At 27.5% G+C, this 25,708-nt stretch overlaps 1 protein-coding gene across 1 annotated transcript in view; it reads left to right on the forward strand.

Moving 5' to 3' along the window:
• Positions 1–17,429, forward strand: part of LOC107442975 (glycerophosphocholine cholinephosphodiesterase ENPP6-like) — an 83,017-nt gene extending 65,588 nt beyond the window's left edge. The window contains exons 6-8 of the mRNA XM_021146256.3: positions 14,267–14,404; positions 15,056–15,170; positions 16,260–17,429. Of these exons, the coding sequence (XP_021001915.1) occupies positions 14,267–14,404; positions 15,056–15,170; positions 16,260–16,495 (489 nt within the window). The 3' untranslated portion in view covers positions 16,496–17,429. The remainder of the gene's footprint in view (positions 1–14,266; positions 14,405–15,055; positions 15,171–16,259) is intronic.
• The last annotated feature ends 8,279 nt before the right edge of the window (positions 17,430–25,708 follow it).

A 25,708-nucleotide genomic window follows, 5' to 3' on the forward strand; every position in this document is an offset into this window, starting at 1 on the left:
TATATATATATATTATTCTTTGTATTACCATGATAGCACAAAAAAATGATATCGTAACTTTAAATTAGAAAAATAAATAAAGAAAGAAAGAAAAGAAAAGAAAGAAAAAAAAACTTACAAACACAATGCAAAAAAAACACGCTGAGAATAGATTGACTAATCTAACAATTAATAATTGCAAAAAGAAGATTATAGCCAGTAATCATAAGATTAATAAAATTAGTGAAAAATATAGTAATTTAAAAATTATTGCTGACATCTGCATTTGGAAGAATGTTAAAATTATTTATTTATGTATCTATATCTATTGAACCAATTCGACTTAGCACTTTCTTTAATTACGTACGCTGATATAAAGCGTAATGTATTTTTATAATTCTCATCATCTCGATTTTTAACGAATTTTGATATATTTTAGTTGTATTTAAATTCTTATTAATTTTGTATCTGAATTGTACTTAGATCTAATGTAGTTTTCAGTTGAATTGTATTATAGTTGATTCATTTTACACTTAAATTGTACTTAAATTTGAATTCTTTTATTTTTATTCGTGCTTAAATTTTAATATTTTCATCTATAAATTCGAATTTTTTTAATTCATCTTTACGAATTTATTCCATGCATCGGAAGCAATTTTTTAGGTATAAGACATTTATTGCTTCGAATAATTAAAAGGCAAATGAAAAATTATTTTTCTACTTCAATTTATTTTTTCATGCCGTGAAGATTCTTAAAAAATAAATGTAAATTAAAGAAGAAACTCAAAACAAAAAATCTGCACGCACAAGAAGAATTCACGGTTCCTTAGGGGCTCAGATCTTAATTGTTTCTAATTGACTTTTTGCGTAGCTATGCATTTCAATTTATTTTAACAAAAAAAATGATTCACTACATTTCTCTAAAAGACTTTAAAAGTTCTACTTTCACTTTTTTTAAAGTTCTTGATTATTATGAGACGATGCAATAGTTTTATGCAAAAGAAGTTGTATTAAAAGAAAAAGATTCAGCATCTGCGAGTAAAAAAAAACACTATTGCTTTATCACGATTATTTATGATAGCAGATGCTTAGATATTTTATTAAAAAAATCCATCTCTTCAAGGGAAATTGCATTTATTTTTTAAAATGTTTCTTTGAAGAAATGCCGAAGAGGAGTTTTTTTTTAATATTTTTTTTGTCAGTAGAACATTAAAGTAGAATTTACATGTTCTCTTTGGGAAAAAATGTAACTTCATAGTAAACATTGAGCAGTGATATGCAATTTCTTTCTTGCTCTTCTAAATAAATTTAAGATAAAAAGCTAAGAAATGAATATAATATATTTTTATTTCTTTTGAAATTGCCAAAAGCTAGGTTTTCAATGACATCAATTTAACTAAATTCACAAAATAGCTACAGATTGTCCTAAAAACGATTAGAATGTTCTTTTATGTTTAATAAAGGATTCTATTATTAGCTTTTTTTTGTTTAAATGCTATAAAATATTTTTTAATTTACTTTTTCATACAATGCTTAAAACTAGTTTATGATATTTAGGCAATTTAATACAAAAATTGCATGCATGCATTATTTAATAAAAGTCAGTGATTCTGTATGGCAATTATTTATCCATTAAAATAACATTGAGCAACTTGAAGAAAGGTAATGATAAACCACAATTTTCTGCTTTGTGTAACATGCTGTTACATCATGATAATTCTTGAACCTTTTAAATACATGTGTGGAAATAATATACAGAAAAGCCCAGTTTGATATTTAAAAAAAGGTCCTTTTGAAAAACAATATTGCTTATTACTTCACTGTTAAAATTTTCCTTCTTAAATTATGGTAAAATGACTGGCAGCTGTCTGTCCATCCGATTAACCGTGAAGCTTAAGGTAAAAAAAAACATTTTTTTCGTTAATGATTTTGTGAAACCATTTACAAAAAGTATGGTTATAAAACCATGAGTGCAAAACTATACGGTTTTTTAACCATTTACAACTAGAGCTTTTCAAAAAAAGCAAAAAAATAACATAATTATTTAACTGGACATAGGAGCTCGACTTTTCGTAAGGCAATTGCCAGTGGAGAGTGCGGACACTGGAAATTCTTCATGTGTTGAAGGCATAGAGGTGGTTGAAGGGAATGGAGGAAATATTGTGGTATAGACACTAGGACTCGAACTCCAGTTCCGCCGGTTATGAGATTGACAGGTAAGTCCGCTCGGCAATGGTAAGTCCGGAATTGCAAAGCTGAGTGGCTTCATTAGGTGGCTCTAGTGGGTGCGATAGAATTCTGGTTGCTTAACTGTATTAGGTGAAAGCAGTTGATAAACAGTTTTTCTCAAAATTAACGGTTTGATTACCTATTTATTTATGGTCATTTGACTGTGTTGATTAAATATGGTAAAATAACCATTCAATAAATGGTTATTGAACCATTTTTTCCGAAAAATTTCTAACAGTGTTGATTAAAAACTTCATTCGCTTCAGATATATACAAATGGGGAGTAGCAGTCGACAAGTTTTAAATAAACAAAAACAGATGCCCATTTTTAAAATTTCATTAACATTCTAAAAATGGATGCTGGTTTTTGAGTGCTTGAAACATGTCGACTGTTATTTCCAATTTATATATTTTTGAAGAGAATGAAGTTTTTAATCAAGTAATATCTTAGTCCCTCAATTTCTTAGAAATTTTCACTTAATATTGCTTATCATTATATTACCTCAAATCTTTAACCTTCGGTTATCAAGCAGTGTTCAAACATTTTAAAAACGCTTGCAACATTATTAATAAACAATATTTCAGTTATTTCAAGTAATTGGGCGTAATCCATTAGAAAATGTATTTATTAATGTTTTTTGTAAATAAATATGATATTAAATATTTTTTTTTGACTTAGTAGTTTATTTATTTGAAGGTAATGCGAGCAAGAAAATGTTTTTGTTTCAACTTCTCACCGAATAAAGCTTGTATTCCTCCTAGTTAAATCAAGTCAGATATGATTTCCTGATGTTGGGAGGTTTTTTTTACACTCATAATACTTAATTTTAAAAAAAAATAGTATTTTTTTAGTTAACATATGCTGAGAAAATGAATGTTTGAAACTACCAGAATATGGTAAAATTTACCTTCCGTCTTTATGACACAGCAAAAAAAGCTTGGTAACTTTTTCCGAAGTGCTTTGATAATGATTTTGGTAAAATTATCATTAAAATGTGGTTTTATAGTATGCGATTAAATTTAGTAAATGTGAGTAAATTTGATAATTTTATCATGAAATCTTAGAGCATGGCATAAAAATCATTTATTTGGTTAAATATGTTTTTAAGTTTTGTGTTTCTTACTCAATGCGTAGTAATAAGAACTATAATTTCCAATCAACTGTTACCATAAGAACTGAAAAATTATAAAATGAATGGTTTAAATATCGCATATTTTGGCTTTATTAATAGGAATTACGAATTTGTTTTCGTACCAGAAAGAACGGTAATTTTACCAAATTTTTTTTTTACGAAATTATTTTCAAAATAGATTAAATATAACTTAAATATTGCTGAATCATGAAAAGTGAATCATGAAAGTTTTTTCTCTGATTTCTATTATATACCATTCTGATGTTCTAGAAGCCGCATAATAAAGCTCTAAATTTCTTACGCTCTATTTTTTCTTTAATTTCATTCTTTTATTAACATTTTGCCCAATTTCTGAATTTTCATCCTTCAAGCACATCATGTAATATGGGTGTGTAAAAATTTCACTTTTTCGTGTGCACTTCACTTAAAATAAAGTGATATACTATTAAATTAATGTCTTAACTATTCATTTATTGATTAGCACTCCAAGTTACAATATTTCTTTAAGATTAAATTTATTAAGTTGACAAATTTTAAGGAAATAATTGGCTAGTAACTTTTAAAAATATTCAGTTTTCCATATTACAGTATTTTTCTGTTAAACTTAAATAGGAAACCCTCATTGAACTGTAAAATAATGGAGATCGTGTTAAAATGTTATCTTCTAATGAAACTGAACTGAAACTATTGGTGAAGATCTGTTTTGTCATATATCATGATATGATTTTCTAATTTAACATGAAAATTCTAGATAAACAAATAGCATAAATTCTACGATAAAAGCGCTTGATGAAATTTTAATTATTAATAAGGTTTTACTTAATGAAGTTAATCCACCGCAGATATATTACTTGGCCTCATTCGATTTAATTATATCTTTCTTAATGCTTATTTTTATTATGCAAACGCATATCAAGAAAGCAACTTACATTTGGAATCGATACTGTAAATGAAGCAAAATTTTATTCAAATTATCAATGATTCGACATTGTTTCTGTTTATTTTGTATATCACTTCTGGAAATATGCACCATAATAATAATTCATTAAACCATAATATTTAACATTAAAAGTAAAGAAAATATTACATCATCCAAAAAAAATCTTATCTGTTAAGTTTCTTGTAATTTCCCAAGCATTTTAAAATCTCACCTTTTCTTTCTTTTTTTTCCTTTTGACAATTACTTTTTAAGATATTTTAAGAATTTCTAAGAAGTAGCGGTGCTTGAGAAGAGGTTTACATACGGCTATTTCGATATACGTGCCATTGATTTCAAAGCTTTTTTACGCTGAATTGGATCAGAATAATCCTAATTAAAAGGACTAATAGTTCAGAAGTGAAAAGAATTTTATATGTAGAAAGTAGAAATTTATTTTTACACATATTTACGCATCTGGCGATGCCTTCTCAAAGTATAAAATATTGCTTTTAACTTATATTTTTAACTTGTATTTTTCACTGAATCAAGTAAAATCCGAATTGAATCAATAGAATGATTAGTTTAGAAGTATGCAACGTTTTTATGGATAAAAATTATAGCTTTGAGTTTGTACGTATTTATGCATTTGAGATTATTATACGGAAAAGAAAGTTTTCTACATGTTTTCCATGCTTTATTGCATGGGACTAAACTCGAGAATATAAAGCTAATGTTTAAGATCTTGTAATGGCTTATTTTTTCATAATGAACCCTATAACGCTTAAAGTATTGATCTTATTGACTGAGTGTTTATCTAATTCAACAAAAAAAAATGGATAGGAAAACATACTTTATTTGTCTAGATAGCAATTTCATCTGCATAAATACGTAAATATCAAAAATAGTATTTTTCATACATAAAAATCCTCCTAGTTTCACATTTCTTAGCTTTCTATTCGGGAAAAGAAATGCACGAGAAACAATTCTTTATTTGTTAGTAAAGCACTATTGGGTGCATAAATAAGTACGAGAATAAAATTGTAGTTTTTATTTATAAATCCTTATAAGTCATATTTTTTAATCCTCAGGTGCATTCGATTAACGTAAAACGCTACACTAAAAATCTCATATATGTCTAAATATCAAAATTAAATTTCTTTCGCTTTCATTTTTCAATCTCACCTACCAAAACATACATATGAAATAGTACAAATTTGTACCTCTTACCAGGAGGAGGGCACCCTATTTTTACTGTATCATGATAAATCGAGTAAATTTTAATCATTTCCTTACAGAGTAAAAAGGGTAGCAATAACGTTTGGGATAAGTTAAAAACATCACAGAGCCACATATATTTTGAAACGTGATTCTGCAAAACAGTGTGGTAAATATTTCATTTCGATCGACAGTAAAATATATCTTGGATGTTTCCGCAATTTTAAATTGTTTTGGACACATCAATGAAATAATTTTCGATCATTTCTGAGACTTTTTAATCGTGCTTGTATTTGGCGAATATTACAAAAAATTACTTATCTGAATTGTAATTTAACGTTTTGTGCCATGCGGAGTATAACTTGCCCAAATATTGGTTGCCGTGCTTTTAAAAATCCATAAAATTTATGGAAATATTACAATTGCGCTGAAATACTGAAGCATGTAGCTTTATTAAAAGATAATGTAACTTTCAGCAGATTTTTTGTAAGATTTTAAATCATTTTTTAATTTTAGTGCACCTTTTTTTTTGATGCACAATAATAGTAAAAAATTTCTTACTACAAAATTGTGCGTATGTTCTTCATTTAGACGAATGATCCTTAAAATATAAGTTAACCGTATGATATTCACATATCTGAAGCAGAGCAATCAGTTAAGTATTTAAGTATATTTTAATAAATTTCAAAAACTATCGAAATTCTGAGGAGTTTCTAAATTATTAATTTAAATTATGCAAATGTTTTAATTGAATTGATACTATGTCTTTTTTGTATTACGTGTATCATAAATTCCTTCCTTAAGTATCGGAAAAAATAATTATTATTTTTATTTACGATCATTACATTTCTTTCTATTTTATTTATTTCAGTACAAAAACATCTATATTTTTTTTTTTTGCTTTTAATCTTTTTCAATAATATACTAAGCAATTTTTTTTCTTTCAATAAAAATTTATTGGATCATGACTATCACAAAACAAAACAAAAAGTACTTAAAATATTTATTACCTTAACATATCAATTAATAAAAGTTAAAACTATTTCAATAAATATTTATTGTTGCATATTTATTGAGATAGTAAAAAGATATTTAACTTATAGATATTATAATATATAGAAAAGATATTTAACTTAACTAAAGATATTTAAGAGAAGCTATCATTCGTAATTTATTAAACAGAGATATCTAGAATTATGTAAAATACTGATTATCTTATCTTAACAAGTAAATAATTAATATGGTTGAGTGAATGAGTTTAACAAGCAAAGCTTAATTCACATGAGTGCACCTTTTCTGCTTAAGCAATATCCACATGTTTACTTCGTAAAAATAATGTGAAAGATATATCCGATTAAGATTCTAGTTTTAATACAAATTAGTTGAAAGATACATAACTAAATATTTAACAGAAAATTGAAGCAATTTTGAAAAACTATCTTTGAAAGTCAGCTGAGAGCAGAAACATTTATAGTTTACATCAAGTCAGTTAATTTTAAATGCTTTAAATCATTGCTTTTCTGTTAATATTTTTTTTAAAAAAATTGCGTAAGAATTGGATTAGTGAAATTTTAGTGAAGTTGACGAATTCAAATTTTAAATGTGTAAGTTAATTTTTACAGTTGAATTCTTAGAATTGACGTTAATTCATTCTTAAACCCACGCTTTTTTGGAGTTTTATTGTCTAACATTCAATATTTATAAAATTTTTGAAATGTAGTGCACTATAACAACCTTCAAAATTTTGTTTCAACTTTAATGTGACCTTATGTAAAATCTAATCGCTCTTCTTGAACTTGAATTCACCACATTATGGCTCAACTTAAAATTATGCATATGGTCCAATAAAACTAAGACATATGGTTCAACTTGAATGGAAACATATAGTTAAACTTAAATGGGAACTTATAATTCAATTTGTCCCGCAGTGGACTGATCGTTAAGACACGGTTCCCATCAGATCACCGAAGTCAAGCATCATTGGTTGCGGTCAGTGTGCGGGTGGGTGACCACTTGGATCAGTCTGCGCAGGGACCGAGAGTGTGCGGTATTGGTCCTCGTTAAACTTTTCTACCGTAAAGTGCTCGACTTCGCGTGCAGGTCATCGGGCTACCGAAGCGGGGGTGCTATCCCCTCTGCTGAGGATCAAAATTGTGATGGCATGTCTACGGATCATCCTCAGGGATGTTTCCCAGACAGTCGCCAATAGCTCATCGTGCGGCTCAAGTGCGACGTAAATGAACAAATCAAATCAAATCAAATTATAATTCAATTTTAGGGGAATATATGGTTCAACTTGAATGGAGACACATGACTCAACTTTCATGAAAACATATGGTTCAACTTGAATGAAAACATATGATTGAACTTTAATGGAAACATATGACTCAACTTTGATGGAAACAAATGGTTCAACTTGAAGGGAAAATTTGGTTCACTTTTAACGTAAACTTATTATTCAGCTTGAATGGAGACATTGGAAACATATGATTCAATATGAATAGAAACACATGGTTCAGCTGAACACCAAATTAAGTTTGCTGCAATTCGAAACGAGTTATGGTTCAAGTTATTGCCATTATGGTTCAAATATTCCTTTATTCCTCACGGTTATAGGTTTTCTACTTCCAGTTCTTAATTTTTAACATTTTTATTTCTTTCTCAACATCGTCAAAACCATCTTCTCCTCAGTTTTCTAAATGGTCTGTCTAGAGCCACATGGTTTTGAGTCAAAGATCTTTCTCACGACTATTTTAGTGTTAGTCTGCTGATTGAGACCCAACCAGTACAGTGACTATATCAGATCTCTTCATGCTATTCAGTCACGATATCTTTTCCGTTAGTGGCTACATAAATGTCTTTGCACGTTTTCAAAATCTACAAGTTGTTCCAAACTCACCAAATTCCATTATCATTGACAAGAGCAAAATTTTTTCTCAATACCAAACAAATCCAAATTATTAAAAAAATTTCTCGATAATTTTTCACTAAAGTCTAGGAATCACTTCCATATAAAAGCACAAGAGCTATAAAACCTTATATAATAGTATTTTGTTTTTAAATTTCATAAAATTAGATTTTAGTAGTGTTTGGATGGAGGAATACGCTTTATTTGTCTTATTTAACCTGCTTGCTATCTCTAACTGAGATGTCGTTATTTTCAGTAATTTATAGATCCCATTATAACACTCGCTTAAACCATTCCTCACCAAGTGTAAAACTTTGATTGTTATTAAAGTTATGTTTCCCTCTGGTGGATATGAGACATTTTGCTTTAGTTTCTTTAACTTGTAGTTCCAGTTCAATTGCCTCTTCTTTCATCTGTGTTTTTCTTTCACCAAGATTCCGAACTGTTCTACCTATGTGATCTACATCATTCGCGTAAAGAAATTATAGACTTCTATTTATTTTTGTTCCTTGTCGGTTAATTATGACCTTTCACATAGCTTTTTCCCGGTACAAATTAAAAGCATAATAGGAAGCTGGTCTTTCTGTCTTAAACCTCTATTAACCGTAAATTCTACTTATCCTGTATTTGCACTTAAAACAAGTGCTTTTAAGTGCCCTTTTTACTGAATTTAACAATTTGGATGGTATTTGAAAGTTTTTCGTTACTTTAAATAGTTTGCCTCTGTCGATACTATCATATGTCTATATATATTCTGAAAACAAATGGTGCAGACTGCTATATGCATTATATTACCACATAATATTTCTAATGGAAAAAAATCTTATCATTAGTTGATCTGGCAGGCCTGAAACCGCGCTGATACTCAATTCTTCAATCAATGGCATCAGTCTGGTTCCCGAAAATCATGCAAAGAAAAATCATGCAAAAAGAAAGTAGTTTAGAAAAAAAAATCATTTATGTTAAAAAAATTGATAAATAATTGATTTTGTAGTGGAATTGTTTAGAAGTGGACAGTGTTTGGAATATTTTAATATTAACTCAGAAAAAACACCGGTGTATCAAGCTGTATTTCATAACCGTAAATTATTAAAATTCTAAATGTAATATTTTTCATTTATTTCGACCTAAATTAATTCAAAATAATGAAAAAAATGTGAAAAATATGCTTAATAAAAATTCTGTGTCAAAGGGAGATTACATCATTATCAATATTATAGTACTTATCAATGTTTACAATTAAGCAAATCAATTGTTTAATGTTGACCATCCATCATGTTGGCGAGTTCATATCACGTCCGGGTCGCCAATTGTGGGGAATTATAACTCGCTCTTTCCGCAACTCCTGCATTCCATCTTTTCGTTGTCATCGCCACAAATGTTGCCAATGAGGGGATTTTTTTAATTATAGATTATGTCAACTTTCATCTATCAAAAGGTACCTCGTGATAGGATCAAGTTAACATGTCTTATATACTTGTGAATTGGTGTTTAATATTTGTAGTGGTAGTTACGCCACAACAACATCAAAAAGTTTAAATCAAGAGAGAAAAAAAAACTTTTTTTAATTTGAACTGTTAATATGATATGTTTTCGTTATAAATTCTTAACGAGCAAAACTACTTTTTATGAACACTATTTTTTTACAAAGCTTGATAAGGAGTTTCTTAAAAATAACGAAACACAGCAGTCAATATGAGAAGAAATATTATTTAGTCTTTTTTTTCTCTTTATCTCACATAATAGCTACAAATCTTTAGCCACTCGCCAGAAACTGGTTATGTGATTACAGCTATTAATCTGAGATCAGGATCAGTTGTTATGAAAGTTAGTATGCGGTGTTTTTCGTCTTCTCTGGGACTCCAGGAAAATCAATTTTGCTGTGACCATATATTGTTTTGGTAGAAACAAATGAGTATAGAGAATCTTGCTTTTTTATTCTGTCTAATAAAGATATTGAATCCGGCAATGAACAATATTTTACTTATTTAATAGACCTACTTACATTTGCCGATAATATTTCGAGTTTTATAATATTATTGACAATGTAGTACAAAATTTCTGTATTCTAGAGACAATAATTTAATTTTATGTTTTGAGCGAAACAAAAAAAAACTTACAAATTCAATTTCTTGGGTGTGGGGATAGTAGAAATCGACAATGTCAACTTTGAAAAGGTACCCCATCACAGAATCGAGTTAACATGTCTTATATACTAGTGAATTGTAATTGTAATTTTGTGGTGGTAGACACACAATAGTACTCCCCCACCAGAATTATAGCTGTGATAGAATTCGATGACTGGATACCACTAGTTGATTCATTGCAGTTTTGTGAGAAGCCCGGAGAGCTGTATTAAGATCACGGTCGTAGTCTCTCCTGTGTTACCTTTCAGCAGTCGAGTGAATACGTTGTACGTTATGTGAGATCGAGACTGAGTAGAAACAGCGCGAGGAGGTGGATAAAGTAGCAGTCACAAGTAGCAAGTCAACTGTTCAATGTGGATCATCCATCGAAGTAAGTGTTACTGTCAAGACAGGCATGTTCATATCGAAGTGGAAGTTTCTGTCAAGGTTGGCATGTTCACATCACGTCCGGCTCACCAATGTGGGGATAGTAGAAGTCGAGAATGTCAACTTTCATCTAATAAAAGGTACCTCGTGATAGGATCAAGATAGCATGTCTTATATACTAGTGAATTGGTATTCAATATTTGTAGTGGTACTTAAGCCACAACAACATCATTTATTTGCTTAATGCACTTATCTTGCAGACGCACGGAGACGGGTAACTCATCTTTCTCTTCCATGCCACTATCACTTTTTGCAACCAGCCGTGTTTCAATATTCAATGGTTTCAAAATTATTTTGCCAAGAAAAAGTGGAAAATTTGCAAAAAATATTTTATTGTAATACATTAATGATATTGAACGAAGAAAAATACCCCATTTCTCTCGTTAATTCTAGAATATTTTTAAACACAGGATTGCAATTAATGGGTTTTACTGCAATTAGTAGAAAATATCATAACACTAAAATATAAACTAATTACAAGTTACATATTATGCACTCTGAGAAAGAAGTATGATCAAAACTATAAGAATAAGCTAACATTTGCCGTGTTTCTGGCTCTATTGAAACACTAAAAAGCTCGGCAATTTTCATCAAAGCGCTTTCGTAATGATTTTGGTAAAATTAAAAATAATATGTGGTTTTATAATGTGTGATAAAATTTGATAAAAGTAATAATTTTATCATGATACCGTAGTGTATGGCTTGACAACTATTTATTCTATTAATTTTACTTTTAATTTGTATTTCATACTAAATATATGGTAATAAGAACCATAATTTTTGAAACCAGAATTTTCGGTAATATGTTACGATATGAACTGCAAACTTACCAAATAAATGGTATAAATACAGTATATTTCGGTTTTTATTACCAAAATTAAGATTTTTTTCACCAGAAATGTCATTAAAATACCGTACGGTAATTTTACCAAAACGTTTTTCTCCGTGCAATAACACCAAAGAGCTCAGAAATATAATTTAAAAATACACTCATTTTCAATATGTTATTTATTTATTTACATTTACCAAATAAATCATTTTAATGAGCGCAGAATTTTCCTTCCAGCAAATATTGCTTGAATATTTCTTCCTCATAAATAAAAAGTAATTCAGCACGCTGCTTACATTATTTTATAAAATAAGTTATTTCAAATCTTTTATTCTTTTAAAAACAAAGATATTTAAATTATTTTAACTTTCCTTATAATCAAAAGATCAATTTGAATTTTTATAAATACCCCTGATTTGATGACTTAATTTGAGCATATGATGTAAATTTGTATAATTACGAAGCATTAAACTGTAAACTAAGAAGAATTTTTTAAAAGGCACTTAGATGGAAGATTCGATTTTGTTCATTGAAGTTCTTAAATGAAATATGTTAAGCGTAAACAACAAGTGATGATAATGAGAACAACCTCCTTTTATCAGTTATAAATTATGTTTCATTAAAAATTTAAAGATGGGACATTATTTTTTAAATTTTTGTAACTATTTTAAAATTGCTTTTAAATATAATTCCTTTTTAAACAAATTATTCTATTAGTTGACAATTTAATATTTTATACATTTTTGTTGGTTGTTTATGTGTAAAAACCAGTATTTTTACTTTATGGTCTACTTCTTAAAAAAATCAGATCAAAATAAAGGTATAAACTGGACAACGAAATGTTTTTGTTTCCTAATCCTCTTTCATTTGATATGTTTTCCTTCTTTTCATGAAACTCGATTTAAAGAATAAAGAAAGGTTGAACTTTAAGGAGAGATGTTATTTCAAAAACCTTATCTCAGATGCTTATCTAAATCAGTGCTTCCTTATGCTTCCACGTTTTCTCTTTTCTATTGTTCAACTTTCAATATGTCCCCTATGACCCCCTGTCCAATATATTGGACATTGTTTAATATGATTTAAGAAATAGTATTTCATGATATTATTTTTATTTGTATACCCTTTTAAAGCAATTGTCTATGTAAAAAATATTGCTTTACACCTTGTTTGGATTTTTCAATTGTATTGAAAGATTTAAAAAAATGTAATTAATTTGATTCGAATAGCCTTTTGTACAGGTTTGAGGCAAATAAAAGTCTTATTATTTGAGTCTAGCGAATTTTGTTTTATAAACAAAATGCAAAGAAATATACAATAAAAGTATCCCACGATATGCACAAAGTTCTAAGAGTAATAATTAACATAAGTATAATAAACATAAAAAATTATCCAGAATTAATTTGATTGCTTTCATTATATTTTTTAAAAACTTAGCCAAATGTTTTAAATTTTTTTCTGTTTGTACACTAAAAAATTCCGGATCAAATTGTGGTGAAAAGTTCTGATATCCTGTCCTTAAAATTCTTTTTACCATAAAATACATTTTTGCTGTAAAATTTTATACCGTAATTTTTACGGTGATATTTAATTAATTACAGTGATTCAGTGAATTTGCAGTAGATATTACTGTAAAATTAAAATATATCAAATTCTTTGTTCTGTAAAATTTTACGGTAAAAATTATTTGCACCTTGGGTAACGGTATTTTTAACCGTAATTTGATCTAGAATTTTATAAAGTGCACATTTTCCTGAAAAATGTACTACTCTAAAATAAACTTAAATTGAATACAAGCTTTATAGGTAACCTTCACACATAAGTAATTTATGGAGCACAAGATTCGATGTTAGCATAAAATGAAATAATTTTTTATTACTCGATTCAGCAATTATTTAGCATGCATAATTTGCAGTAATGATTAAAAAGTTTACAACTAGTATCGTAAATTTTAAATTTCACGTTAACTATTTTATTAACATTGTGTAGAAAGAAATGCGTAAAATTTGATGTTTCTGTTTTTAAAATTTATGATTTTCAATCTTAAAATATACTTTATCACAAACGTTATGGCATTTATTTAAATTAGGATTTTCAAAAGAAAAATAATATAAACAGCAATTGAAATATCAAAAAAACATTTTCATCAAATTATCATCAATAAGTTTGAAAAATAAATTTGAAATTAAAAAAAAATTTTTTTTTTAATATTTTGCAGCAGTCATGAAGTTAGAAATTTTATAGTCTGAATTGTCGATTTTAATTGTTTACCTTTAAAATATTATTGACTATAGAACAATTTCCTAGAAATTTTAAATCTTCGTCACTCAAAACTTTCTTTTAATGTTATAATTGTAAAATTATTTTAATGTTTCTCTCTAGTAACACTGCATTAATTTTTAGAATCAATTTATGAACTCATTTATTTGTTGCTCATTTATTTGTTGTGTTTGCAAGTTTTCGATATAAATGTAATTTTTACAGGTTCATGAAGCTCTTAAAGGAATAACTGGCTTGCATGTTTATCTTAAAGAAGAAATACCAGAGCATTATCACATAAAAAATAGCAGATTGACTTTGCCAATTTTGCTGGTAGCTTCAAAGAATTATTACATTAAAGGCGTAAGTTCAAAATTTATACGTTCACTGCTAATCTCAAATGATTAAAAATCATGTTTCTTATAGTTTTTAGATTTTTTATTATGACGACAAATTCAAAGATGTGATTTAGCACTTATTCAATAAAACTATTACTAAGCCTAATTAAAAATATAACTCAATTTTCTAGGAATGGAGAAATAATTATATTTATTCAGTTATATTCGTTATTGCTAGTATGTTTTTCGTAAAAAAGTTAACTTTTTGAAAGAAAAAAAAGAATTCTAATGATATCAGAAAATAATTTGCAGTAATTGAAATTAAATTTATCGTGTTAAATGAATGGCTATGCTTTTGATTGATTTTAAATTTAGATCTAGTTTTATTCGCTTGTTTTACTTTTTTAAAAAATTATACAAACAATAACACAACAGATATATACTATGTTGAAGAAGATACTACAAAAAATGGTTACAAATGGGCAATGTTTGTTTGTTTTTAATTTTCTTGATAACTGTAAAACAATTAGCAAAATTTGCTTGGAAATTATTATAAAAAATGACTTTGAAAAATATGTTGCTTTCAATTAGATTACAGGCTGATTGTTTATGAACAAACCGTAGGATTTAGAGTGTTCAGGATTTTAATTATTTTAAATCAAATTATTTTTTATAGCTGGATATTCCAGGCAAAAATATTCCTACTGGCTCATCTATATCACGAGGATCTCATGGTTATGATCCTTATGAAGTTCCAGATATGCGTGGGATATTCTTCGCACGAGGACCAGGTACAGAGAACTATTATTTTTCTATCAAAGAATCTTACTATAATTTCATTTGTATTGTGTTATAAATTTTTTTATCATATAATTAAGGAAAAAAACAAATTTTAGGCAAATTTCGCAAATATTTATGCTGCAAGATACATTCTATCTCTTAAGAGAAAGCTACAACACCGGAGAAATTTTTCATTGCAAATTCTATTTCACCACCATAACTAATTAAAAATTTCAAGTACAGAAAAAGTAAATTCAGACATTAACTAGACATTAAGAATTAAGTAAACAATAAAGTTTCAATTGCTGAAAAAAATTTTAAAAATATCAAAATACGAACACTTCACTATTACATAATTCTAAGTTATCCTCTCATAACTTGTTTCAATTTGATATTTTGAAGAAAAAAAATTTCGATATTTGAAGCTTCGTGGCTTACTCTAGGTTTTCGTCACATTTTCTATGTTTAAATTACTTATTGAGGTGCAAGTGATTTTGCCATGAAAAGTTTCCCCCACGGTACAGCGTCCTCTAAGGGTTTCAATTTTTTTTTTAGGAAAAATGCTTTAAATTTATAATTAACGGAATCCCAAAATGCACGCAAGAGTTGAATTTTTAATTTTGTGTCATGTGTGATATGATGTTGCCAATAAATTAACAAAAATTCTGAAGGACACATAGCTTGATAAATATAGTGAAGAAGATAAAATAAAAATGGTCAAAATTTCAAAGACCTATGAGGCCATTAATTTTGTTGATGAAACATGACTCTCCATATTCGGTTCCATTTTCTAACTTTAATTCGTCTAATTGATAGCAATTCCTTTCTGAGTTTCATGTTACTTCAATTCGGGAATTCTTAAGAGTGACTTGCTCATATGACACTAACCAAACTGCTTAAAATACCCAATTTTTATATAACGTTTAGTAAAATTAAATTCATGGAAAACAGTTACGAAACGAAAAGTAATGCATTGTTGAAAACGCAGGATTCGGTGTTTCTCTTAATACTGATAGGCTGTTTTCAAAATGTATAAACAATCTGTAAGACTTTCATTCTAGTATCATTTTAATCGCTTTATATTATACCTTTCGTTTCAGCCTTAAAGAAGAATTACATATCTCAACCTCTGCAAATGGTGGATATTTACAACATCCTTTGTGAACTTTTGAACATAGAGCCATTACCGAATAACGGAACTAAAACAGTTTCAAAAGGAATAGCAGCTTTGCCATATTCCTCTGCCAACCATATTTCAATCCTACCAATAAAATTATATATTTCATTCATTATTTGGTCTACGATATATTATAAATATCAAGCTTATATAACCTGATATAAATATTAAATTTTTTTGTTAAGAAAACTTACTTGAATTACACATAATGATGTATAAAAAAAGAAAAAATATATGTGATATTTTTATAAGTTTTAGAAGGTGTAAATAAGTATTAAGTATTGTGAAATCAATGTGACAACAGAAAATCTCTTATATAATAATTTTTTATGTTTGAAACTGTAATAGAAACGATTCAATAATTGATTTCTTATGGACTAATGTTTAAAACTGGTATTATCCCTTGCATTTAAACAATTATTTTTATGAATAATTAATCAAAACTATTTCAAAGAAAAATAAAATCATAACTTTTATAATGTTATTTTATAATGTTATGCGAAGAAAAAAAAGTATGCAAATCGCATATACACATCACTTTCTCTTTCAGTAAAGTCATAGTAAGAAATGTTTTACGTGTGAAAATACATTTTGCAAATAATATTATATCAGATTATATTATCAGAGGATGCTGATTACAGATAATGTAGTCATTGAGTATTAACTTTCGAGGAGTTTATATGAATTTTGTGAGGTCAGATTGTTTGCTTCATATTAATCTAACAGCCAATAATGCATGTCTTCAAATCTTTGATGATACAAATATTAATGGGTTCATACTTGAATATAATTCTTTTTTTGTCAATATGATTTATAGATGAAAATTTTTGCACCCTTCTCCTTTGAAAAAAAAATTTAACTGTTGATAGCAACGAGTCTTCATTTATTACTATGACGATTCGAATATTTTTTGTAAATTATCCTCATATAAGGATATAATGTAAAATTACACCTTTACTAATTTATTACTGAGAAAAGATTTAAGAATATTGACTATTTGTTTGAAAGATTTTTAGGGTAAATTGTTTAAATATAACTTGATATCAAGCACTCATAATATCAAGTGAAATGTAAACAAATTCAATTTAACACTTCTTTCTATTTATCTCTGTTTTACAAATTCGACTACAAGGGCGGTGCCAGTAGGTGGTCAGAGGGGAATTGTCCCTTTATAGGGCTTCGTTTGCCATTATAGAGACAAGCTTAAAATTCGTCGGAAAAAAACCACTGTCTTATATAAGAAATATACTTATCTTCACAAAAAAATCTACTTTTCTTTTAAAAAAAAGAACTGATTACATTATTTTCTAATGAAGCATCATTTTCTCAGAAAATTCAGAGTGTTAAGAAGAGTGTTAAGATCCATATGGGAAGTTATTCAACACCCCTTAGAGATAAAGGGAGACAAGAAGGCAGTCCAACTCCATCGTCCTCACGTGACCATATTTTTTGATAATGACTATAGTACAGGCAAACTTTCACCGCATAATGAAAATAATAAAACGACATAGTAAAATTACTACTTAAAATATATTAGTGTAAAGGTATGGCTCATATCATAAGTGATTTAGCACTCACTTCCTATTGGGGAAATTAGGGTTTGAATCTCCGTGCTCATTCGTATACAGCTCTCGATTTGCACTGACGTACTAGACCTCTGGTACTAGATGGATCATGTCATGAATGAGAGTATTCTTGCCATTGGACAAATAATGGAACACAAATCGCCGGGCTCAAATGCGAGCTTGTTTCAATTCCAGAGTACTTCACGAAGGTGAAATTTGTCCTAAGGCTTAACTCAGAGTTTGGTCCAAAATCGCACAACTACGGGGTTGAGCATTAAAAGCAACGAATCATCTATGTGAATTATGAATAAATTCCGATAGGAAAATAAAGCAAATATCTCCCATTCAACTTGCATTCATTTTTTTGTACTTAGAACATTTTATTTTTACGTTAATTTTTTATGAAATAAAAAAACATATGCCTACCTAATTACATAAAATTAGCTTACTTTTCATTTGTAAATGTACATAGCAAAATTTAGATCAATTTTTCTTTTTCGTTAGCAAACTAACGATTAATATTTACACTACTGAATATGTTTCAAAACTTAAAATATGTGTTATCATCTCTTAGCTAAAGTAAAAATAAAGGAAAATGAAACAAAATATTGGAGGTATTAAGTTTTTCTAACTGTACATTTTTAAAACATTCACAATTAGTTTAGTACAGTTTTAATACTTTTCATTATCGCCGGTAATTATTTTTTATTAAATCAAAATTTCATTTCGCCTTTTTGCAATTTTTAAACACTGTATAACAAGAGGAATATTACGAAAAGTCCAATATCACGATACATTTCCATGTCACTGTCAAAATACTACTATTTAAGGTGCACAAATTATTTATAACTAGTTAAAAATTAGAAACTTATCGCTTTAGAGACAAAAAAAAATTTGTAAGAAATGCATTTTTCTGTTATTTAAATGAAAACGTCAAAAGGACTTTTTTAATACAAGGCTTTTTTTAATATGATTGGTATCAATATAGAAATTAATATAGAATATAAAGTTTTTAAGTTCAAAAAATTTTAAAAAAAATTTATGCTGTACGAATTTTATATTTTAAAGCGATAAATTTTCTCAAATGAAAAATTAGAACAAAAATTCACTTTAAAAACACATTAAGAAAGAATAGATAGATATTAACATCGAACCCCATAATTAAAATAATCTTTTTTTCTGAAAAAAATATACTATAGGGCAATTTGAATAAATTTTAATAAGCAAAACCATTTCGGAGTTTGAACAAAATGGGACATACGTGGAACATAATTGAACTATTACGCGGTACAAAAACAAAAAATAAATTTTCCACAAAATGCTTCAAAAGTCAATAATTGAAATAATAATATTTCTTTATGTCAGAATGCTTTTTAAAAGTCGAGAAAATTTTAAACCAGTCTGGAAGAAATTTAATTCGTGATATCTTTTACGATATATATTACAGAATTATTAAAAAAAAAGGTTATAATTTCGCAGCTTTACTGAAATCTTAGACTTGTCGACATATTTCGACAAATAGGAACATTCGTTCTTGAAAAAGAAATATCTGTGTGTCGATTGGACCACTAAAAATGCTGACATGTTCTTAACAAATTAAATGCGATATAAAGAATTTTGACATTTTTTTAAGCTGTAGAAGAAAATTATCTGTAAAAAATAATATTCATTATTGCTTCATCAGTTTCTTTAAATGCAATCAGAAAGACGTATATTTGTTACTATTTTTAGATAAAATTTTTACTATTTTTTATTACTTGTTAGCTGATTATTGTTGTTAATAACTTTTTTTATAATTAATAAGAAAGTAAGCAAAAAAGGAGGCTGTGCAACGTAGTTTCAAGACTTGACGATATTGATATACTTTCCGTTGGGAACTTGGCATCTATTTGGCGAGCACTTAAGATATAAGCAAGCTTTCTCCATAGGGATAATGGTTTTTTTTAAAACTTGCAATAGAGTATAGAAGTGGGCCACGATAAAAAAATTTCTAAAACAGTGGTGTTGGGGACTATTACTTTTCTCTAAAATAGGGAAATAATTTTAAAGCTTACAATATGTAGTAGATAGCCCCACATTGGACAAAATGCATCGATAACAGAAAATGCTATTTAGATTTACATTTAAATAAGTCTGCACATTATGATATCAAAATTGTTTATTTTGACTTTTCTGGAACTCATTCCAACTGAACGCAGAATGTTTACATAAATGTATAAGGGAGAAAAGTACGTTTTCATTAAAATGTTTCAAATTTATTTGTTTGAGCCCCCTGTTGGGCAAGGTTTGTCCCCCTTTTGGGTTTAGTCTGGCGCCACCCTTGTGCAGTTATAATTGGTTACCAAACAATATTTGTGATAGTTTATTCTTACTTTGATAAATTGATGCAATTTTGCTTCATTTTCAGTTATTTTAAAATTAATTATTGAATTGTAATTTATATTGATTAAAAGGAAATACGAACTGCTTAAACCTAGAACAATGTAGTCTACAACACATTAAAACTTTTTTTAAGACTATTTTTAAACTTTTCATCAGCTTAGACAAAAGTAATAAATTGAGTGAAAGAGCGCAGTTAATTGGCCACTAAAAGGTTTTACTTTAACACTTTGAAAATGTTGGATTTATTTGAACGTATATTTCTTAAAGTCTATCAAGAAATCGTATAATTCTGAAGAAGAATCGATTTTGGCTTTACTTTTTTTCTTCTTCTTCGTTGTAAAAAAAATCAAAACACCTTACTACTTACTTTTGTTTGTCCAAAATTTAAAAAAAGTTAATCAAATTGTATCATCCTTTATTTATGAAATATCATATTTTATTTTTGCATTCATTGTAATACTGATTGAAAACTAATCTTAATGCCATAGCTTTGTAAGAATAAAATTTTATGTTTTGTATTTGAAGGAAATAAAATATATTTTTGGAAGATTGTGTTTTTTTCCTCATTTATTAAGTAAATTACAATTCTCAGGGAACTCTTAGTGACTCTTGACTTTAAAAAAGTAAACAACCTAGATACAATTTTGTCATTTAAAGCACAAAAACTTCTTTGTTGTATTTTTTTAAGCTCGCTGTGATATCTCAATAAATATTGTGTCTTTATCAATATAATTATGGCACTTCCAAAACTTTATTTTTAAGTTTTTAAAGATTTATACAGAAAGAAAAAAATTCTTCCAAAATTACCAGACTATATGGTAATGGCATTTCAGGTAAAAAACAAAAATAATAATTCTGGTTAAAAAATCCAAAATATAGGAAATTTAAACCATTCATTTAGTTTATACCTTTTTAGTTCAAATCGTTACAGAGATGTTTGTTTTTAGAATCATTATTCTTACTTCCACACATTTATCAAAAATACAAAACTAAAAAGTAAATATAACCGAATAAATATGCTTTATGCCATGCTTTATGGTATCATGATAAAATTATTAAATTTTACCACCTTTGCATCCAAACAGCATAGCGACAAAACCATATTTTGTTTTTAACTTTACCAAAGTGCTTCGGTAAAAATTATAGTATTTTTTAGTTTTTCCCATAGAGCTAGAAGCAAGGTCAACTTTATCTTATTTGGTTACTTATGACTATACTTTTTTTTCAATGTAACTTTTAACTATATGAAGCAATCAGTGTTGCTTTTCAAAGATTTCCAGGTTCATATGCATTTATTGAGAAATGTTGCAGCACACTTTTGAATACATCCTTGAGTAATTAATGAGTAATTAATATTATGGTTAACTTAAAAGTGCAAGAGAATCCTATTTTTTAAACTTTTTTTCAGAAAATTTTTTTAAGCAAATAATTAGCACTATTCAGTTCTTCTTCCTCACCACAAACATACGTGTTTTACAGGAAAACGATAGTTGTATTCTTAATTTATGATTACTTGTATTAATGAGCTTTTTTAAAAGTAAAATGTTTTACCAACAATGCTAATCTATGCATAATTAAAAGACTATTTACTACTTCAGTTATTGAAAAAATGATTGATGTGAAATAACAAACCTAAATTTGGATTCATAACAAAAAAGTTGGTTTCAAAAACTAATATTTCAATTAAATAATTTTGAGATCTGCAACTTTTATCAAAATTACAGAAATAAAAATAAATATTTTTTTAGTGTTTGGTATAAATAAAATGTAAGATTCAGTAATAAATTAATAAAGATAATTTTTTTCAAATAAGAAAAAAAAGCAATTATTAAAAGATACAGAATTTAAAAAAAAAAAAATTTACTAGTAAAATTCGCTAAAATGCATCGATTTCAACCAAAATTAGTTGTGCCTTCTTTTGTTTTAAAGTCGACTTTGATTGTTTTTAATTTATATAATTTAAGCTATATTGCATTACAATAAATTTAAATAATATTGGCATCGTGTAAGAAAACAAAACTGAATTTATTAACTCAATTGTTTTACAAAATAAAATTAAATTTTGTCTATTAAACACAAATACGATGGTTAAAAATAAAAGAAAATTAATTACAAGCTGATTATTTCATGACATAAATAATATGAAAATTAACTAATTTTATTCGGCTTTATTAAAAACAATAGTCACCTAATAACTCGTTTTAATTTTAATACATTTTTGACAGTGTAATTTATATCTTCCATTGCATAGTCAATTGTATTTTTAAAAGCATAAGAATAAACTTGATTCGCGGAATGGCCTTTTTAATCTTTACCTAAATATATGCATTTAAAAAAAAGACATATGTATGGTACTTTTTTTTCCAAAATGCATTAAGTGAATTATGAACAACAGGCATTTTAAGCCTCATTAAGGAACAAATACTTTATCAGTTGTCGTCCAATGGTTTTTCCACCGCTGCCTGGCAATTTTAAACTGCCATTAGTCATTTATCATCCAAACAACTGGCGAATAAATGTAGTGGAATAAATTGTTAACTGCTAGTCACTTTTTTCATCGATGCATGCATCTCTTTGTGTAAATGTGTTTTCCGCTTTATCGGGTGCTGATAAGTTTCTTTTCTATCACTCGATGCAGTTTTTATCTTTTTTTTATGACAAAAAGTCATTTATATAAAGCAAAAAAGTATTCAATTTTTTATTCTAACAGAATCAATCACGGTGAAGCAATTTCGTTTTTCGTTGGTATTTGAAAAGATAGAAATCCGATTGATTGATTACTATATTACCACTATTTAAACGTGTATCAAATTATTTAAACTGAATGATTCCAAAATATCTTTCCTCGGCTTTGACTCGTAATAATACTTATCATAAAGAAGGAAGATAAGTTCTGTTTGAAAATGTCTTAGGAAACAAGTAAAAGTTCCTTTAACATACATTTTTTGCTGTAAGACAATGACGCATAACATTTTTTAGAGGAACGAACCTACATCTTTGTTTCGAATATTTTGATGGTGGAAAAAACAACAGCTTAACTTGCAAGCAGTTATTTAATTATTGAATTGAACTCTCACTAGAATAGTTTCCCTTCAGGTAACGTAAAAATTAGGTTAAAAACCTTATTTGCTCTGCAAAAAAGCAGCAGAATGTCACTATTTTGTTCATTCCACTCAGAGGCAAAAAATTGCGGTGAAATTACTGCACTGTATTGTAATAAAGGTATGGTATAAGATTATATGATATGGGAAAACCATTATTCTACTAAAATCCGAAATAGTCGTTTTTTTAATCATTATTTTGGTCATTTTTTCCAGTCAAAGGTGACGGTTTAGGGGAAATACTGTTTTTAATAATTATAATTCTTATTACCACACGTTTAGAAAAAAAATACAAACAAGAAAGCAAATTTAACCGAATAAATGGTTTCTATGCTATTCTCTTAAGTATCATAATAAAATTACCAAGTTTTACCACATTTATTAAATTTTATCACGTATTATGAAACCATACTTTATTGTTAATTTTACCAAAATCATTACAAAAGCACTTCGGTATAAAATAACGAGCTTTTTGGTGTTCCCATAGAGTCAGACACTCAGCAAATTTTACAATATTCTGATCTCCCAGCTGAAAATAAACTGCAGTTTTTCTACAGAACTGAAGTAGTTTTGTAGTTTTTCTACAGTTAACTGCAGATTTTCTGTAGTGCAATCTTAACTGTAAAAATACTGTAATTATTTTGCTGCTAATGTGAAGTAATTTATCAGTAATTTATTTCAAAAAGCTATTGTCCACATAATTACTGTAGTTTAAGTAAGGTCACTTTAAAATCATGAATTTAAAAAAAAAACTGAAACTTTAAATCCGTGGTTATTTTTGTGGTTATAAGTATTTATGTAGTCATTGTTTCAGAAGTATGAAAACTACAGTTGCTTTGTATTGTTGTAAAATTGAAAGTCTTTGATGTATTCAATATTGATTTCCTCGTTGGTAAATCAATATTTTATTATGTTTACGTTTTTTTTATTATATATTAATTTCTTATATTTAGATAAAAATTCTAAACTTCAATATTGATAACGGAGATAACTTACACTGTCTATATTCATAAAAGAAAAATTCATAAAATACATATTTGATTTAATTGTAATTATTTATAGTTCAAAAGCATCGAAAACTGTTAAGTAAGATTGTGACACAATTTAATTATTTTAAAATATACCTGAAATTAGTTATTTAAATATTTCTGTATTTGTAATTTCATTAATAAATGTAATTTTTTATTAATTTTTATTATTTATTAACTTATTTTTGAATTAATAACACTGCCTTTGCACAAAGTTTGTAGTAAAAATAATATTAATGTAAAGGTAAAAAGTTAATGTTAATTACTTAATTTTTTTATTTGAGTTCATACTTAACTAAGATTATAGCAGAACAAAAATTATACTTTTTTTTGTCTAATCAAAATAAATTTTTAGCTTGAATTTTAAACAAATTTATATCTAAAGAGTTTGCAAAAGTGAATTTGAAAATGGATATTTATTTCCAGATTCCTTAGCTTCAAACATCGCCTTCAAAAATTTATTAATTTCAGTCTGTTTCTGAAATTCGCTTTAAATTTAAATAATTTAAAACAATATACCTTTTTTATTGCTTGAAAATGAAAGTAAATTAAGCTTTTTAAATCAAGAAAATAATTTTGTTTGAAAAACAATAACTCACAGTATTTTCAATTGAACCGAAATGAGCATAAGACTTATAGAACTGCTTACTTTAAAAATTCGTTTACAGCTTCTTACTTTTAAAAATTAAACTTAAAAGAAAAATAACAAAACTTTGGGGGGGGGACTCAAATTTACATTGTTAGGAATTTTTGGTAAGAAACGGTTAAATAATAATTCATTTAATTACTATTTTACAGTATACAATCAAAGCAATTAGAAAACCATAAAGTTACGCTATTCAAACTGTTAACTCGGAGAATATTTATTAACTGTTCTGTCACCTAATATGATTAATCAAACAAAAACTTTATCCGCACCAATTAGACCCACCTCATGAAGGCATTTATTTCCTTGCATCAATAGGCCTGTGTCTTAGGACACAGGCCTATAGCCGAGAGGGCTAATCGGTCAATCTCTCGCTAGACATGATGGGAGTTTGAATCCCAGGATTTAATGTGTCACCATATACTCAACGTAAAAATGTCACTAGTGCCATACACCATAATCAATACATCTGATCAAGTTAATGAAAAAATTGTTTTTTTTTCTTCTTTTTTTTTCAAACCAAAACTATAGTATTTCATAACACACGCCATAGATGGCGCCACTAGATACAGATATTTCGGTACATTAACTGCAAAAGTTTTGTGGTTGGTACTACAACAAAATTACTGCAATTTGCAAACTGCAGTAAT

Source organism: Parasteatoda tepidariorum, chromosome 3 (genome assembly GCF_043381705.1).
Source record: "Parasteatoda tepidariorum isolate YZ-2023 chromosome 3, CAS_Ptep_4.0, whole genome shotgun sequence".
In the NCBI taxonomy this organism is placed as follows: domain Eukaryota; kingdom Metazoa; phylum Arthropoda; class Arachnida; order Araneae; family Theridiidae; genus Parasteatoda; species Parasteatoda tepidariorum.